Below are 19,892 nucleotides of genomic sequence, written 5' to 3'. Positions count from 1 at the left end.
GAGAACTTGAATCAGGGTCTGTCTTTCGAACCCCAGAGTCACAAACATGTGATGGCGTCAGATGCTTCGTTGCAAGGATGGGGTGCGCACCTTTAGGAGCTGGAAATCCAGGGTCTCTGGTCGGAATGGGAAGCGCAACTTCACATAAATATGTTGGAGCTCAAAGCAGTGTTTCTAGGACTTCAAGCTTATCTTCCCAGAATTCAGGGATCGTCGGTGCTTGTGCAGACAGACAGCACCACGACAATGTTTGATCTCCTCAAACAAGGGGGAACACGGTCCAAACAGCTTTCCAGGCTGGCGCAAAGGATTTGGAAATGGCTGATAAGACACGATATCTCTATCCAGGTACAACATATTCATGGCATTCTCAATACAAGAGCAGATGTCCTAAGTCTCACGAAGAATGTGTCGCACGAGTGGGAGCTGAACAACACCCAGCTTCACAGAGTGTTTCAAAAATGGGGCACACCAACGTTAGATTTGTTCGCGACACCGGACATCTCAAAGTGCGAACAGTTTGCGTCCAGGTACCCTCCACAAAATTCCAAAGGAAATTTGTTCCATCTGAACTGGACGGGAATATTCCCTTACGCGTTCCCACCATTTCCTTTGATTCCAAGAGTGCTTCGCAAGATAAGATCAGAACCATGTCAGATTATTCTGGTGGCACCAGCTTGGCCGAGTCAAGCATGGTTTTCAGACCTGCTACAACTTTCAAAGGTCAACAAGTTGCAGTTCCCGACGTACCAGAACCTCATATCAATGAACGGCCAGATTCTACATCCAGACCTGACCTCGCTATAATTGTCATCATGGAACCTCATGAGCGAGAATTCCAGTCCATGATCATACCGCAAGATTGCAGGGACATATCGCAATCTAGGGCTACGTCTACGAACAAAACGTACACAGCGAAATGGACACGTTTCTGTCACTGGTGCGCTGGTAAAGAACTTCACCCGCTTACAGTACCACCTGAAAGTATTTTATCTTACTTGTTGTCATTATCAAAAGCAGGTCTCTCTCATGCCTCAATAAAGGTGCATTTGGTGGCAGTATCAAGATTCAGGAGGACGCTGAGTGAGCCGTCTCTTTGGTCTCACAGACTAATCAAGGAATTTGTCAAGGGGTTCTTTAGAGCTTTGCTGCCCATTCAACGGCCGCCAATATCCTGGCAACTCAACACAGTTTTGGCACAACTTATGAGGCCACCATTCGAGCCTATACACAAGGTAGACTTACAATTTATCTCATGGAAGACAGCTCTGCTTTCTAGCACTCACCTCGGCAAGGAGAGTTAGCGAGATTCAGGCCTTCTCAGTGGAAGAGCCTTTTCTCCAATTTCGGCGGGACAGAGTGATACTAAGGACAAACCCGAAATTTATACCCAAGGTTCCTCCTTCGTTCCATCTTAATAAACCAATTATTTTGCCTACTTTTTTCAGCAATCCTTCTTCTGATGCAGAAAGGGCTCTGCATTCCTTAGATATATCCAGGTGTTTGAAATTCTACATTGAGCGAACAAAGACATTTCGGAAATCGAAACAATTACTTATTGTATTTGAGGGTCAGAGAAAAGGACTGCCTCTGTCAAGACTGAGTATTGCCAGATGGATATCGTCGGCAATCATTAAATGTCATGAAAAAGCTGGAAAGCCGCCGCGTTCCAGGGTGAATGCTCACTCCACAAGAAAGATGGCGACATCTATGGCATTGTTTGCAGGAGTGTCCCTGCCTGACATCTGCAGAGCTGCAACGTTGAAGAGTGTGCATTCATTTACCAGGCACTACTGTCTGGACACTGCTTGGAAAGAGGACACAACAGTGGGACACGCTGTTCTGAGACATCTGTTCCAATAAGGTATTCTTTACTCTGTGTTTATATTATGTACAGTATATTCTTTCTGTGAAGAACTTGTCATGTACTCTTCTAATGTTGTTCGGTTTTCTTATTATTTGCTCTGCGTATATTCAGATTATATTTTAAAGGTATCTACGCAGCAGAACCATACTACTGAATTCTACCATGGAAACGCTAAGGTTTTGGGTACTACTTGCTACTCTGATACAAGCATGTGAATCTATGAAAGATGTAATACTGGAGAAGGAATTAGTTACTTACCTGTACACTATAGTTCTCCAGTATTATCTTTCATAGATTCACATGCGCCCGCCTAACTCCCCGTTTCTCAGGTAGAACCTGTTATCTCTGTATTTATCCATGTCTCGCACTTGGGGCTGGAAATCTGAGGCAGGAAGGTTCTGCTGGGGAGTGTGAGGTCAGGGCAGTAATGCTGATTGGCTGTCTTTTGGACCAAATAATGAGGAGGTCTGGTTACCAAATAATACAGTCCCTATGGGCTTTTCTATGCAGTTTTTTCTTCTCTATGATACTGCTTTGGTCATTCTGTTACCGTGAGACTCCCACCATGACGACGGTGACGATACAAGCATGAGTATGAGATGAGTATTAGGCTGATTGTATTTCCTTGATTTTTTCTATACAGACCCCGAAGAAGGGTCATCGCAGACCCGAAATGCATCGGGTAGATGTAAAATGTAAACATCTGAAGTCTCCTGAATAATGGATTTATATTGATGATCAATAATGATAAAAATAAAAATAAATGATTGAAATTGAGATAAACGTTGAAAGAAGGATTATTGTTATGCAGTTTAAGAGGAGAACCGAGGAGGTTCAAGCATAATTGTGCACAATACCACCATCTAGCCAGTGGGAGTTTCCGCTGTCTCCTAATTTTTTCTATGAAAATATATCACAATCACTTGTACTTGTGGGCAATCATTGCCCTGAAAGGGCAGCATCAGTCTTTGAACAAGTTTTCAATCTGTAGACTTTCTACCCTTACTAGTTGAGTGCTGTTGTCACAGCTACCTATCTATGTTTAATATAAATCTTAGGGATGCAAGCTACAGTAGCTGTCCCAGGCCCTGCATTCTTCCACTTTCTCTGCAAAACCTCTTTCACTCACCTTGTAAACAACATCAACTTATTTTAGGAGGAAGGCCTCTCATTTCTCTACCAATTACTAAACAGTCAGACCAGATCACTTTGCCATTCAGCTAACTTCAGAAAGGGATTCGACCTACCCATCCTGTCACCTCCTCCAGTCTGCCCTTCTTCCATCAGGAGTTAATCTCTGGCAATTTTGGAGGCAGGAGTTCTTGCCCGCTGAACAAAGGGGCACAGATTTTTACTCCCTGTACTTCTTGGTCCCAATGAAGGACAGAGGCTTGGGGCCTAATATTGACCTTCACCTTTTAAATCTTTTTATTCAGCCTGCCAATTTCAAAATCCTGTCCGTTAAACCAGGGTCTACTGGACTGCAGCATGGAGGGGCGCTAATGTCCCTTGATCTCCTGCATGTCTAATTTCATCTGCTAATCCTACCCACTTGCTGCCGCTACCTAAGGTTTACTTTGGTGTCTCAGAACTATCAGTTCTTCGATGAATTAGTTGTTTGAGGGGGTTGGTATGTTGAATTTTTCTTAGAGTATGCTTAAGAAGTGACCCATTTCAGATACCTTTTATGTCCTGTGACGTTGGTAGTGTGCATATGTTTTTCCCATCCTTTATGCCTTGCAGGTTAGTTTGCAAGTGGTTATTGTGTTCCCATGTAACTTGGGGACATCCCTGTCTTCTGTGCACACCGTGGGTGCTTAAATAAGCCTCCAAAACATTAAGTTGTTGAAATGTTTTTAATCATCATTTCTCGTCATTGTTTTCATGACAATAAAGTTTCACGTAAGTTAAACGCTTTTGAAATGGCTCCAATGCATTTCGGGTTGTATACCCTTCATCTGGGAGCTTGTTTGACCAGCAAAAATGCGGTTTGGGGTGTCGGTGTGCTCCGTTTCATGCGGGTGATCTACTTCAGTGTCCGCGAGGAGCAGGTATACAACCCGAAATGCATTGGAGCCATTTCAAAAGCGTTTAACTTACGTGAAACTTTATTGTCATGAAAACAATGACGAGAAATGATGATTAAAAACATTTCAACAACTTAATGTTTTGGAGGCTTATTTAAGCACCCACGGTGTGCACAGAAGACAGGGATGTCCCCAAGTTACATGGGAACACAATAACCACTTGCATCTACAAAACGCACGTTGGACGGACGTGCCACCTGCATGTAGCACCCAACCCTCAATAAAGCACAAAAACTTTTTTTGAAACCCCAACCAAAAACAGCTGTGCGCTCCCATCCAATCCAAAAGTCAATTGCAGGTTAGTTTGCACACTTAAGTGACACTGGTTACCTTTGAAAGATCTGTTCTTCTGTAAAAAGCTTGAATGGGAGGATATAGAGCATTTTAAATAGAACATGCGGATATATTTCCCAAAAAATGCTGCCCTGGTCACTAACATGGTCTGTGCGTTGTGGGGGAAAATCATATGTAATAGAAATTTAACACACTTCGGAATGAGATACTTTGTCTCTTCATACCAGCCAATCTCTCACAAGTGAGCCTTTGACTGCTCCTGTGATTGCCATTATTTTTCGATAGTGCACTTACTTTTCTTTTGCCCTGGCTGTGAACACTACAAGAAGAGGTACGTTTTTACCATTTTCTGGGATCCTTTGTTTAGGAGCTGTACCTCCACATGTTTTGTACTTCTAAATGTGTGACAATTTGTTGGTATGTTCCACATTAGCCCAATTTTGAAAAAAAACTTTGAGGGCTAAAAGTGGTTTTGAATAAAGCACTGTGTCTCACAGTATCCTGCTTGAATAGAAACCTTAACAAAAAATTCCATGCTTGATAATAGCAGCATTGACAGACTCAGACTATTATTGTAGAGAAACAGAGTACAACCTCATTGGGAAATTGAAACAAAATTTCCCATAGACGTCATTCTCTGAGGAAATGTGGTCATGGAATAGTTGCTGCCTTTTGCCAATGTTTTCTGTCTGATGTGCCACTCATCACTTTATTGACCTCTCTGGAGGATTTATTCATATATCGAAGTAGAAAAGATAGGCCAAGGAAGATGATGTTTTTATCAGTGCCTTGTGGAAATATCTGTGGACATGAGGGATTAGAATAATGTAGTTTTTAACCAAAAAGTTGTCAAGTTATATGTTAACTGCAAAATTATGAACAGGTTTTTTTCATTAAAGGGAAAGAGTAGGACACATTTCAGTGCTTCAGGGAGTACATCATAGGCATGACAAAAATTATGCTTAACAAAGAGATTACTGTAGATTGAGTTTAATCGGGATGATAGGGTGGTTAGTATTGATATGGCTGGCGGGTACAGTGCTTGGTGAATGAGGCTAAACTATGGGGTTATACTAGTGAATCATGTGTATGGGGGCATCAGGGGTAGCGTCAAGCTGTTAAAAATGTGTGGTTGATCTATCATAGAGCCTTCAAATGGATGTACTTACTTTCGAGTATCCCTGTTAATTGTATGAAATGCTTTTGTAGTGCATTCTGTTTAACCTTGTTTTATTTTCTCTCTGCAAAGGTTGTTAAAGTTGATCCTCTGGCAGGAGTAGCGCATGTGTTTTTGTTCACACCAAAGGACCTACTTCATCCAGATTGCAGCATTAACCGCCAGATTACGAATGCCAATTTGTGGAAGCACCAGACTGATGTATTCTTAAGTGTTCATCAGACTGGGCCTGGCCTTATTAAAGCTATGGGTGATGCCAGTCATGGACCAACATTTGCAAATATGGGCCCTCGACAAGAGATCACAAATCTTAATAAGCAGCCTGTCTTAGACAACACCTTTGTTCTGAATGCTTCAGATCTGCCACCCCTTTTACCTCTGCCCAAGCCTGGAGAACAGATGGATGTGTATGTTCCTGTGGCCTGCCATCCTGGTCATTTTGTCATTCAGCCTTGGCAAGAGATGCATAAACTCGAGGTTCTCATGGAAGACATGATTCTTCATTACAGAACAGCTGAAGAGCGTCCCATCCCTCTGGAAAAAAATAGACCATATGCTGCAAAAGTGGAAAATAAGTAAGCTCTTACAATGCATATTTTTATTCTAGTGTAAATATTTGAATAATGGAGGGACAGACTGCTAAACTTTTGCTCTTTTATTGTTGATTTTTGTTAATGTCCCAGTTACAGTTTAGTTGTTTGTTGTCTAGGTCTTTTTTTCTAAAATTCACACTTATAACATCCTTTGAGTTGTGAAGTGAAGGAGTCGAGATCCAGGTGTTGGTAAAGGTGAGTTTATTCAGCAAGTATAGTAGTACAAGCATTCACCATCCTGCCTCAGCAACCGCCAGGATCAGAATGGAGAACATGGAACCAAACAGGTAAGAGAGAACATGGAATACATGCTGGCATAACACTCCAAACAGAGATAACATTAAGATGAGGCACAACATATCTCCTCCCCTTAAAGGAAAAAAAAAAAAACAGTAAAATAAAAAAAGAAAAAAAAAAAACAAGAACAAGAACAAATTAAGAACAAATTAATATCTGACAAATTCATCAAATTTCTTAGGAACCCGAAGAGTCCTTCCATGGGAGGTGCGACTCAAACTAGAGGACACTCCTTGTGTAGATCGAGGAGCAGAAAGAAACTTCTTGGAACAGGTGGGAATAACAGGGAAAGAGTCTGGCAAGTGACATGTGCCCTGAGAAGGACCTGAAACAACTTGTGAATCCCTGTGGAGAGGATAACCCTTCAAGGACACATCTCTGGATGATTGCTCAACCACTTTCTCATCAGGAACCTGCTTCTTGGCGTACAAGGCAATCCTGCGAAAGTTCCAATTTTGCCCATTCTCTAGCACAACATGCCATTTGTGTACTTCCTTAACCCTCACAGGATCGGAAAACTTATTCATGCCAAACTCCCTACGTCCTAACTTGATTTTAACCAAGTCGCCCACTTCAACTCTACCCACCTTTCCAGGAACCACCTTAGAAGCAACACTACCTTCCCACAGCCACTGCGGGACCAGCTTAGTTCTGGGAGTCCTCCCACGCATGCACTCAAACGGAACCAAATCAGTCACTCCATGGGCTGTAGTATTGTAAGACCACACCATATCTTCTACCGCCCTGCGTACATCCTTCTGTCCTTGTACAGACAACTGTATGGTACCCTTAATCAAACGGTTCATTCGTTCCACCAATCCATTGCCCTGGGGGTTGTAAAGGGAAGTACAAACGTGTTGAATTCCATGATTGATTAAGAAAGAATGCATAGAGGACAATGTGAGTTGGGTGCCATTATCAGTAACGAGGATTTTCGGAAAGCTCTCCTTAAGGAAAAGAGATCTCAACTGTTTTATAACGGCATCTGTGGTGATATTCCTCATAAACTCTACACACAACCACCTAGAGGATACATCAACAAGAACTAAAGCAAACCTACAATCAGCAGGTAAGGAGTCCATGGGACCAATGAAATCCAAACATAACTTATCCCAAGGCAAAACACAAGAGCTGACAATAGAGCCCTGCGGAGGAGAGGAGATCTTCAATCTCTTTTCACTCTCCTTACACAGAAGACAAGATTCAACCCACCTACGCACATCATCGTCAACTCCAGGCCACCAAAAGGCTTTTTTAACCCTTTTAAGGGTCATTTTTTGCCCGAGATGTCCCTCATGGGCTAAACAAAAGATTTTCCTCCTAAGAGAGGATGGCGGGACAAACCTCTCACCACGTAACACCAGATCATCAGAAGCACCCAAACTCAGCTCTTCTTGTAATTTGACAAAAGGACGCAGAGAAGGTTTAACATTCCCTTCCCTTCTCCATCCCAAACGTATAGCATCAACCAACTCTCCAAAATCAGCATCCTCTAGGACAGCCTGATGCCACTCTTCTCTAGAGATAGAATGGAATTCAGAAGAACAAGCATCCTCAAAGGCAGCAATTAAACAGACACTCTCATCCTCCAAATCCTCACCAACATCTTTTGAAACAACAGGAAGACGTGACAAGCAGTCCGCTTGTGTATTCCTCCAACCGGAAATATGCTCTAATTTATAAGTGTAGTCCTGTAACTTAGCAGCAAACTTCATTAGGCGGGGAGAACCATTATTGGCTCCGCCCGGTGACAGAATTTTGAGAAGGGGCTTGTGGTCAGTTCTTAGACAAAATACCATACCCCATAGGTAGGTACGAAAGTGAGAAACGCCCCAAACAGCAGCTAGGGCCTCACGCTCGATGACAGCGTAGTTGCGCTCAGAGGAATTGAGGCAGCGAGAAGCAAACGCCACAGTTTTCTCACTCCCTCCAGACCTCTGAGACAACACAGCGCCAATACCGTATGCACTTGCATCGACTGTAACGTAAGTATCCCTACCAGGTTCAAAGGTTGTCAAAATGCCAGCATTAATGATATCACTTTTAACCAATTCAAAAGCTTGCGACTGTAAGGTTCCCCACTCGAAGTGCACACCTTTTCTAAGTAACATTCGTAACGGTTCAATCTTATGTGAGAAATTAGGGACAAATTTGGAGTAGTACTCCACTAAACCAAGAAATGACTTGAGTTGGTCTTTGTCAGTAGGAATAGGAGCACACCTGATAGCTTTTAGGAGATCTTCCTTTGGCTTAATACCATTCTGAGAAATCGTGTACCCCAAATAGTCGATTTCAGTTAACAAAAACTGACATTTGTCTTTTCTCAAAGTAAGACCAGCAGTTGAAAGAATTTGTAAAACTTTTGACAGATTAGAATTGTGCTCAAGCTCATCTATACCAGTAATCAAGATGTCATCTTGGAAGAAGTGGACATGCTTTAAGTCTTTGAAAAGAGAATGCATCATGCGTTGAAAAACGCTTGCCGCAGAGGCAAGGCCAAAAGGCAACCTTTTAAATTGAAACACCCCTTCAATGGTAACAAAGGCAGTAAACTTTTTGGAGTCAGGGTGTAACACAACTTGATGGTAGGCGGACCGTAGGTCCAGTTTACTAAAGAATTTAACCTTGTCCATTAGTAAGACCATTTCAGAAATGTTGGGCAAAGGAAATTTGTCGACAATAATGTTCTGGTTAAGAGAACGAAGGTCAACACAAAAACGGAGCTTACCGTCCTTTTTCTGTGTGACTACAACTGGCGAAAGCCACTCAGAAGCTTCCACCGGTTCAATTATGTCCTGCTTTTGCATGTCGTCAAGCATTTCCTTTACCTCCTTCCTAACAGCAATGGGAATTCTTCTTAAAGCATGTCTAACTGGGGAAGCATTTTCCTTAACCTTGATTTCGTGTAAGTAACCTTTCAATTTGCCCAATGTAGGACGGAACACATCAGAGAATTTAGAAAGAACATTTTCAACATTGTAAAAATCATCAACTGCAAGTACCACCTCATCAGACCTTGGGTCAAGAATAATATGTAAGTCGTACTGTTGTAACCACCCAAGAATTGCTGGGCCTTCTTCGGAAATGAAAACCTTGCCTGAAGCAGATCTACCTTTAAATTGAAAAGAAGTATCCATGACTCCCTTCAATTTAATTACCTTCACTGTATAACCTTTCGGCATGAAATCACTGCGTAGAAGTGGTACAGATGGCCAATGTTCCATATACATACTATAAGGTATAATGGAAAACATCGAGCCTGGATCGACCATGAGGGTAACAGAAACATCGTTGAGAATAAAAGAAGCTCTTGGCTTCTGCAAGACAAAATGAGCATTGTCATCATCAGTATCACCATCCACACATAAGAACATTTCTTGAGAAGAAGCATCATCTTCAACAAAACTAACTCTATTAAATGCAGGAGATTTGCACACTTTGCTAATGTGACCCCGCTTACCACACTTACGGCAGCTTTTGTCTCTGGCAAAACAACCTTGAAAATCAGCAGCATGAGACATATCTCCACAACGAAAACATCCCACAAATTTCACCTTCCCACCAGGATTATTATACACAGACCTAGACTTGGGAAGAAAAGTTTTAGGTTTAGTGTTAAATTTATCGACATTAGAAACAACAAGTTGGCTTAAGGTCAATACCTTGCTCATGGTTTTTTTTTTTGTCTTTGTCAACTCTTAATGCTATGCCACCCACTCCCCATGTTATTTATTTTTATTTGTTTGAGGCCCTGGCTGCTGCAAAGTGCTTCAGGGCCACTTGCCTCCTTTTTTAAGCTTCGAACACAGTCATTTTTCTGTTTATGAAAATTGTTATTTAATCTTCTAACATGACTGTCCACTATGTTTGAATAGTAACTAAACCAAATGATGGCCATCATGATGAATGTGCACATGTATCTGAAAGAGACAGTTAGTGATAGATTCCTTACCTTAGAATATTCACAGGCGTCAGACTGGATCCAAAAAGTTTTGCTTCGCAGTACTCCTGCGCGTCAGTAGGTGGCGTCCTGCGGCTCCACGTCCGTCACTGGCGTGGTAAGCGCTGAGCTGATGTCACGGAGTCTACTTAGGTGCCACCTATGCGCGCTGACGTCAGTTCTTTCTTTTTCCGCGCGAGGAAGCGCAGATCCGGATGGAGCACGTACCTTAGTCACTTTTTGACTACTATTTTGGGACTTTCGTTTCCTGTCGCTCCTTAGAGGGGGAAGAGGGGGACAGGGGCTCTGCCCCTGCGGCCTACCCGCCATACCAGGGTCCGTCAGCGACTCCCGAACAGGTGCAAGAGTTACTTGCTGCCATGGACAGCAAGGCCTCGGGCTCCCGCCGGCACGCCTTCGGGCCCCGCGGTCCCGTGTCCAGATCCTGTTGGCCCGGCGGCTCCGTCACCAGCTCCAGCCCCGGCGCCACAGGATCCTGCGCCTTTGGCTCCGGCGCCACGAGGTGCAGCGCTGCACGCCCCGGCGCCGCCCTCTGCTCCACCCCCGGTGCCACACTCGATGCTGTTCATCCCACCCTTGCCCCGGTTCCAGGACCATTTTTTTCTGCCCTGGGATCCGCATTGAAAGGCGGCGCCGGTCCGGCCCCGGCTGCCGCCGTTCTCCGCGCCGTTCCCAACGCCATTCGTCCCTTCTCCGGCTCTGCCGCCGCGCCTGGCCCCTTCTACGCCAGAGACGGACAAAGACTGGGAAGGGTCGGAGGACCCTCTTGCCCGGCAATGTGACTCTGAGCAAGATTGTGTGGACGACCTGGAGGACGCAGGGGACCTCTATGTCTCTTCTGACCCAGGGTTTGCCTCTCCGCCTACGATGGAGGAGGGTGCTTCCTACACAGTGGTGCTCTGTCGGGCTGCTGAGGCCCTCAACCTCTATCTCCCCTCAGTGGCCCTCAAAACCAACCTCTTTCCCGAGGGGCTCCAGATGGCGTCTACTTCGTCTGAGCTGTTGCTTTCTTTCAACGATGCCCTTATCAAAGTCCTCTTGGGCACTTGGTTGCGGCCGGCCATGGGGGCCCCGGTGGATAAAAACGTCGCCAGACATCACTGCACGGCGCCTAGTGATCCTGCCATTCTGACCACTCCTCCTACGCCTGAGAGCCTGGTCATTCAGTCCTCGACGTCGCAGAGTGCCTTTCCCACGACTCCGCCGGATAAGGACTCTAAGAAACTGGAACAGTTCGGTAAGCGGTTGTTCTCTTCGGCCAGCTTAGGGCTGTGGTCGGTTAACACCGCCTGCTTGTTGGGCGCTAATCCCACGCAGTGTGGGATACCGTTGCTCAGGTGTTGCCTCACTGTCCTAGGAGGTCCAGGCTGTCCTTTCTCAGGCGATTGCTGACGGTAAGGACGCAGCTGAATTTGCCTTTCGGTGTGGTTTGGACACCGCTGACTAGTTGGGCAGGGCGATTTCTACAACTGTGGCGTTGCGGCGCCATGCCTGGTTGCGTTCAACTGGGTTCTCCGCCGATGTCCAGAGCTCGCTCATGGACATGCCCTTTGATGGCACCCGCCTGTTTGGCGATAAGGCTGACAGTGCACTGGAGAGCTTTAAGGACTTGCGGGCCACGGCCAAGTCCTTGGGCCTTTCTGCAAAGTCCCCGGCCACTCGTGGTTTTCGTTCCTTTCGTGGCCAAGGCAGAGGCACCTAGGCACGCTCCTTCAACAAGCCTGTGCAGAACCAGCCTCAGCGCTGCCATGGTCGCGGCTTCCGCAGGAGCAGTTCTGGGAACCAGTGTGCGGGTCAGTCCACCTCTACCCCCGCTGCTTCCACCTCCAAACCTTACCAATCCGAGCTTCGACGAGCACCCCACACCAGTGGGTGGCAGGATCCGCCACCACCTCCCCCACTGGCGCGATATTACATCATACAAGGGAGTGCTGCAGATAATCTGCAAAGGTTACTCCCTCCCTTTTCAGTCCTCCCCTCCAGCCATGCCACCTCGGTGCCACTGCTTGTCGGATGATCATTTGGTTCTTCAGCGACAGGAAGTCACAGCCCTCTTGGCCAAGGGGGCCATCAAGTGTGTTCCCGGGCAAGAAGTAGGGAGTGGTTGTTATTCCCACTACTTTCTGGTCACCAAGAAGGACAAGAGGGGCCTGCGCCCCATCTTGGACCTTCGGGACGTAAATCGCTTCCTCCGGAAGGAGAAGTTCAAAATGCTGACTCTGACTCAGGTCCTGACTGCCATCGACCCTGGAGACTGGATGGTAGCGTTGGACTTGCATGACGCTTATTTTCACATTCCCGTCCTGCCGGCGCTACCTGTGGTTCACAATAGGCCAGGAGCATTTTCAGTTTGCCGTGCTCCCCTTCGGCCTTACCAGTGCCCCTCGGATGTTCACGAAGGTGATGGCGGTGGTCGCAGCTCATCTGTGAATGTCAGGGGTGTCAGTCTTCCCCCTACCTCGACGACTGGCTGTTGAAGGCGAGCTCGCCCCCAGGCAGTCGTCAACCTCCTCCAGACTACGGCCAAACTCCTGCATTTGCTGGGTTTCTCCATCAACATGTCGAAGTCGCACCTGAGTTCCTCTCAGAATCTCCTCTTAATTGGGGCGGGTCTGGAGTCAACGCTGTTTTGAGTTTTTATCCTCCCGAGCAGCGAGTCCGAGATATTCAGGCTATGATTCTGATCTTTCATCCTCGATCTCAGGTTTCGGTCCGGACGACCCTCCAGCTTCTGGGCCTGATGGCCTCCTGCTGGTGAAAAATGACAGACGGTATATGCGGGCTCTGCAGTGGGACCCAACGTTCCAGTGGGCGCAACATCAGAGCAACCTGTCCGATCATGTCCAGATCTCGGAGGGCACTGCATGACAATTGCAGTGGTGGCTCACGAATCGCGATTGGGTCAATGGCAGATCCCTCTCCCTTCCCCAACCGAAGCACACTGTGATGACGGATGCGTCCCTCCTGGGATGGGGAGGCCACTTGGGAGAGGCGAAGATCAGAGGCCTCTGGTCTTAGGCCGAGTCCCTGCTCCATATCAACCTTTTGAAGCTGCGGGCGATCCAACTTGCAATGAAGGCATTCCTTCCCTCTGTCCGGGGATTTGTAGTGCAGGTGTTCAGGAACAACACCATTGCCATTTGGTATTGCAACAAACAGGGGGTGGGGTCCTGGACCCTATGTCAAGAGGCTCTGCGCCTCTGGACATGGCTGGAACATCAAGGCATTACCTTGGGGGTTCAACACCTGGCAGATTCTCTGAATGCCAGGGTGGACAAACTCAGCCGCCGGTGCATGGTGGATCACAAATGGCGTCTGAACTCGGACGTGGCGCAAGGTCTCTTTCTGCAGTGGGTAGAGCCTTGGTTAGATCCATTAGCCACCGAAGAGAAAGCGCAATGGCATCAGTTCTGCGCGTTGGAATTTCAAAGGCGGCACTCGCTCCGAGACGCTTTTCGTCGAGAGTGGAGTTGCAGTCTGTTGTACGCCTTCCCGGCTATACCACTTCTGCCCAGAGTGCTGAAGAAGATCAGGCGCGACCGGGCCCAAGTCATTCTTGTGGCTCCGGACTGGGCTCGAAGAGAATGGTATCCCGAGCTACTCAGTATGAGCGTCAATCCCCCGATTTGTCTGCCTCTTCGGGAGGATCTTCTGTCGCAGCAGCAGGGGACGGTCCCCCACCTGAACCTGTCCAGCCTCCACCTCCATGCGTGGAGATCGAGCTGCGGCAGATGACAGCTTTCGACCTTCCTTCCGAAGTCTGTAATGTCATTCTGGCAGTCAGGCGTCCCTCCACTAAAATGGTATACGCCTGAAGGTGGAACAAATTTGTGGCATGGTGTACAGCAAAGGATGTGGATCCCCTTTCTGCCCCTCTTTCTGAGGTTCTTATGTTTCTTATGTCTTTGGCTCAGCAGGGCTTCTCTCTGGGCATTATCAAAGGTTATCTTTCTGCCATCTCCGCCTTTAGAAGGCTTCCTGATCAGCCTTCTCTTTTTAAGTCCCCGGTTGTTAACTGTTTCCTCAAAGGCATTACACACATTTCCTCCCGTGCCTTTCATAATGCCTCGGTGGGACTTGAATCTTGTCTAGACTTTTTTGATGTGCGCTCCCTTTGAGCCCCTTAATAACTGTCCCTTACGTCTTCTCACCTTAAAGACTGCTTTCCTGGTGGCTATCACCTCTGCCAGAAGAGTGAGTGAGCTCCAGGCTCTTTCTTCCAAACCTCCTTTCCTTTCAGTTCATCTGGACAAGGATCGTTCTAAGGACCCGTCCTTCTTTCTTGCCAAATGTTGTTACGCCCTTCCACATCGGGCAGACCACCTTCTTTCCGCTCCTGCATCATTCCAGGGAGGAAGAGAGGCTCCACCGTCTAGATCCAAACCGTGCGCTCGCATTCTATCTGCAGCGTACAAAACAGTTCCAGGTGGATGATCAGCTCTTTGTTGGCTACGTGGGCGCCAAAAAAGTTTGGGCTGTGCACAAACGGACCATATCCCGGGTGCATTGAAGCATGTTACTCCTTGGCCAAGAAGGAGCTTTCTTCGACCAGGGCAACTGCAGCCCCTACTGCCTTGGGACTCAGCGTTCCCTTGCAGGACATTTGTCAGGCAGCTACGTGGGACTCGCTGCACACGTTTACCAAGCACTACTGCCTTGATAGTCAAGTCCGGAAAGGACGGCTTCTTTGGCCGTTCTGTGCTCCGTGACTTTCTGGTGTAATCTTGTTCGCAGATCCACCACCGGTGTTGGTATTATTGGGGTATCTATTCTAAGGTAAGGAATCTATCACTAACGTGTCTCTTTCAGATGCACAAGTTACTACTTGTGTAACGATATATCTGTAAGAGACATTATCCTCTCCATTCTGGAAACTGATTACTAGGGTTAAGGTCATACCCATTTAGGGCCCTAGTCTTATGGCCCAATGGTCGGTATCTTGCATGGCTCTGCGTTCCTGGCGCAGAAAGTTGTGTACAGATCTGACGTCAGCGTGCATGGGTGGCGCCAAAGTACTCTCTGTGATGTCAGCTCGGCGCTTAATACGCCAGTGTCGGACGCGGAAAACTTTCCGGATCCAGTCTGACGCCTGGGGATTTTCTAAGGTAAGGAATCTATCACTAACTAATGTCTCTTACAGATATATCGTAGTAACTTGTGCATCATGCCGCATGCATGCATGTCTGCAGTCATCTTCAATCAAAACACATTTTTAGATTGTCAGCAATACATGTACATTCATCTCCGTGCATGCGTTTTTGTGACAATGCCAGAAAACACTGGCAAAGGTGAGCTCTTTATAGCAGGGACCTATAGGCTTTGTCAATACTTGTTTAATAAATATATCAATCTAATCTGAAATAAACAGGTTAGTATTAGATTCCTTACCTTAGAATATCCCCAGGCATCAGTCTGGATCCGGAATCTTTTGCGTAGCAGTAAGTACCCCTGCGCGTCGGTAGGCGTCGTCTGCAGGCGTCCCCTGCGGCTCCGCGTCCGTCGTTGGCGTCGTGCGCCGTGATGACGTCGCTGGAGTATATAGACGCCACCTCCGCGCGCTGACGTCAGTTCTTCTTTTTTCCGTGCCAGTTAGCGCAGATCCGAGAAGTGCAGTACTCCGGTCTTTGACCAAAGTTTTTGATCTTTTGATCTTTTTGACTCTTCTTACGGTGCCAGTAGGATGCCCGGTTTTAAGAACTGTGATGACTGCGACCGCACGATGTCGGTCACGGACCATCACCGACTCTGCCTCCGGTGCCTGGGCCCCGACCACGACGTGGACGCCTGTGTCGATTGCCGGGCCTTGACGAGTAAAGCTAGGCGGGAGCGGTCCCGCAAGCTACTCGAGCTGCGGGTGTCGGCCCCGCGACGAGAGAGGTCCCGGTCCGGCCGGAGGTCAAGGGAGCGGTCGAGGGAGCGGTCGAGGGAGCGGTCGAGGGAGCGGTCGCGGAGCCGTCACGAACGCTCCGGAAGTTGTCACCATTCCTCTGGTTCCTCGGGTAGGAAACACAAGAAGTCGGGGCGTCGTCATCGTACCCCTGACTACCCCTGACTCCCCCCCGACGCTCGCGCGATGCGGCCGGGGGTTTGGGTGGCCCCACCCCAGCGGCTCCGCGTGAGCCGCCGGCGCGGCCTGCTCCATACCCTACGGTCCCTGGGCAAGGCGCGACGCCCGAGGAGATAGTTTCCTCATGGCCATGAGGAACTCCTCTATCTGAAAGAAACAGGTTAGTATTAGATTCCTTACCTTAGAATATCCCCAGGCGTCAGTCTGGATCCGGAAACTTTTGCGTAGCATACCCCTGCGCGTCGGTAGGCGTTGTCTGCAGGCGTCCCCTGCGGCTCCGCGTCCGTCGTTGGCGTCGTGTGCCGTGATGACGTCGCTGGAGTATATAGATGCCGCCTCCGCGCGCTGACGTCAGTTCTTCTTTTTTCCGCACCAGTTAGCGCAGATCCGAGTCTTTGACCAAAGTTTTTGATCTTTTGATCTTTTTGACTCTTCTTACGGTGCCAGTAGGATGCCCGGTTTTAAGAACTGTGATGACTGCGACCGCACGATGTCGGTCACGGACAGTCACCGACTCTGCCTCCGGTGGCTGGGCCCCGACCACGACGTGGACGCCTGTGTCGATTGCCGGGCCTTGACGAGTAAAGCTAGGCGGGAGCGGTCCCGCAAGCTACTCGAGCTGCGGGTGTCGGCCCGCGTCGAGAGAGGTCCCGGTCCGGCCGGAGGTCAAGGGAGCGGTCGAGGGAGCGGTCGCGGAGCCGTCACGAACGCTCCGGAAGTCGTCACCATTCCTCTGGTTCCTCAGGTAGGAAACACAAGAAGTCGGGGCGTCGTCATCGTACCCCCGACTCCCCCCGACGCGGCCGGGGGTTTGGGTGGCCCCACCCCCGCGGCTCCGCGAGAGCCGCCGGCGCGGCCTGCTCCATACCCTACGGTCCCTGGGCAAGGCGCGATGCCCGAGGAGATAGAGGAGTTCCTCATGGCCATGAGGAAACGGTCTCCTCCGACATGGCCTACGGCGCCTTCGGCGCCTTCGGGCCCTGTGACCCCGTCCGAGGGCCCTAGCGGGTCGGGTGCTCCTGCCTCGACGCCGCCGGGTGCTCCGGCCCTGGCGCCGCCGACGGCTCCGGCCCCGGCACCGCATGCCGGCTGGCCAGCCGACCTCTCCCGCGCCGATCCCATCGGGGTTGCCCCCGACGCCGTCCCCGTGCGGCGCCGGCTCCGGGCGGCGGCGCCCCCATACCCTCTCCGACTCCGGACACGGAGTCGGACCGGCGTCGCCCGACGCCGAGTCCGACGCCGATGGGGCCTGTGAACCCCGGGGAGCCGGTCTACAATGTTGATCCTGAATATGATGAGCATGTAGATTACGGAGAGGATTGGGAGGGGTCTGAGGACCCTCTGACACGCGAGTGTCAGTACAATGTGGACTGGACAGGTGACTTGGGAGACCCCAGTGGTCTAGATAAATCCCGTAACCCTGGCTTTGTCTCGCCTCCTACCGTGGCTTTGGAGGAGGGGGCTGCTTATTCAGTGGTATTGATGAGGGCTGCCAAGGCCTTACACCTTGAGCTCCCCGTCGCGGCCGTGAGGACTAACATCCTCACTGACTTCCTCAAACCGCAGTCATGCCCACAGGAGCCACTGCTGCCTTTCAACGAGGCCTTGACTGACGTTTTTTTGGGCACGTGGTCCAGGCCCGCTTCAGGTTCGCCTGTTGATAGGATCGTGGCCAGATGCCACCGTCCGTGTACGGATGACCCCAAGTTCCTGTCCACCCATCCCACCCCTGAGAGCCTAGTGATCCAGGCCTCGACTTCCCAGACCGCATTCCCGTCGGCCCCGCCCGACAGGGAATCCAAGGGGTACGACCAGTATGGAAAAAAGGTCTTCTCGTCCCTAAGTCTGGGACTGCGGTCTTGCAACACCGCATGCCTCTTAAGCCGCTACACCCACTCTCTGTGGGATACGGTCGCGGACTTGCTGTCAGAATGCCCGCCGGAGGTACGTGCAAAACTCGGCAAAGCTATGATTGAAGGCCGAGACGCAGCGAGATACTCCATCAGGTGTGGTCTTGATACGACCGACTCGCTGGGCAGAGCGATGTCCACGACGGTGGCGATTCGTCGCCACGCCTGGCTGAGATCCGCCAACTTTTCGGCAGATGTCCAGAATGCCTTGATGGACATGCCGTTTGATGGCAGTCGCCTGTTTGGCGACAAAGCGGACCACGCGCTGGAGCGCTTCAAGGACTCCAGGGTCAACGCCAAGTCCTTGGGTCTCTCGACCCAGCGCCAGCAAACGGGTTCGTTTCGCTCCTTTCGTGGCCAAGGAAGGGGCGGTCCCACACGTGCTGCCAGCCAGGCGCCGCAACAAACTTATCAACGCGGTGGCGGCCGTGGAAACCGCCGTGGAGGCGGTCGGTGACAACGGCGAGGTCAGACCACACCTCCCCCCGCAGCATCCGCCACAAAATCCTCCTAGTCCGTGCTTTCAGGCCCACGTGACGCCGGTGGGTGGCAGGGTTCGCCATCACCACTCCCACTGGCGCACAATCACCTCGGACAGGTGGGTGCTGCAGATCGTCCGAAGGGGCTACTCCCTCCCCTTCGAGACCACTCCTCCAGCCATGCCACTGCAGAACCACCGTGTGTCGGGGGACCACTTGACACTTCTGCAGGAGGAAGTTACGGCCCTCTTGGCCAAGGGGGCCATCGAGCGCGTTCCTGGGCCAGAAGTAGGGCGTGGTTGCTATTCCCACTACTTTCTGGTACCCAAGAAGGACAAAGGGGGCCTACGTCCTATCTTGGATCTACGGAACGTCAACGGCTTCCTCCGGAAGGAGAAGTTCAAGATGTTGACTTTGGCTCAGGTCTTGGCTGCTCTAGACCCGCAAGACTGGATGGTAGCGTTGGACTTGCAGGATGCGTATTTTCCCATCCCCGTCCTGCCGGCCCACCGGCGTTACCTGCGGTTCACGGTAGGCCTCGAGCACTTTCAGTTTATCGTGCTCCCCTTAGGCCTTACAAGCGCCCCACAGGTGTTCACAAAGGTGATGGGGGTGGTCGCAGCCCATCTGCGCAGGTTAGGGGTTTCAGTCTTCCCCTACCAAGACGACCGGTTGTTGAAGGCGGGCTCGCCCACGACAGTCGTCCACCACCATCAGATGACGGCAGACCTCCTGCACGAGCTGGGGTTTTCCATCAATGTGCCGAAATCACACCTGTGTCCCTCTCAAAAGCTCCTTTTCATCGGAGCGGTTCTCGACTCGGCGCAGTTTCGGGTTTATCCTCCGGAACGGCGAGTCAAGGATATCCAGGCTTTGATTCCCATCTTTCAGCCGTTATCCCTGGTTTCGGTCAGGTTGACGCTGCGGCTGCTGGGGCTGATGGCTTCCTGCATCCTTCTGGTGCATCACGCCCGGTGGCGGATGCGGGCTCTGCAGTGGGACCTGAAGTTTCAGTGGGCCAGCATCAGGGCAACCTGTCCGACCATGTCTTGATCTCAGAGGGCACTGCGAGACAACTGCAGTGGTGGCTTACGGACCGCGATTGGGTCAGAGGCAGATCCCTCTCCCTTCCCCAACCGGAGCACGTTGTTGTGACGGAC

At 49.7% G+C, this 19,892-nt stretch overlaps 1 protein-coding gene across 1 annotated transcript in view; it reads left to right on the top strand.

The window, feature by feature from the left end:
- Positions 1 to 19,892, top strand: part of TDRD7 (tudor domain containing 7) — a 1,355,384-nt gene that overhangs the window by 1,123,784 nt on the left and 211,708 nt on the right. The window contains exon 15 of the mRNA XM_086961853.1: positions 5,498 to 6,000. Coding sequence (XP_086817979.1) covers positions 5,498 to 6,000 — 503 coding nt within the window. The remainder of the gene's footprint in view (positions 1 to 5,497; positions 6,001 to 19,892) is intronic.

The sequence above is a fragment of the Lissotriton vulgaris genome, chromosome 3_1 (genome assembly GCF_964263255.1).
Source record: "Lissotriton vulgaris chromosome 3_1, aLisVul1.2, whole genome shotgun sequence".
Taxonomy (NCBI): Eukaryota; Metazoa; Chordata; class Amphibia; order Caudata; family Salamandridae; genus Lissotriton; species Lissotriton vulgaris.
This window is presented reverse-complemented; position numbering and strand designations above follow the sequence as displayed.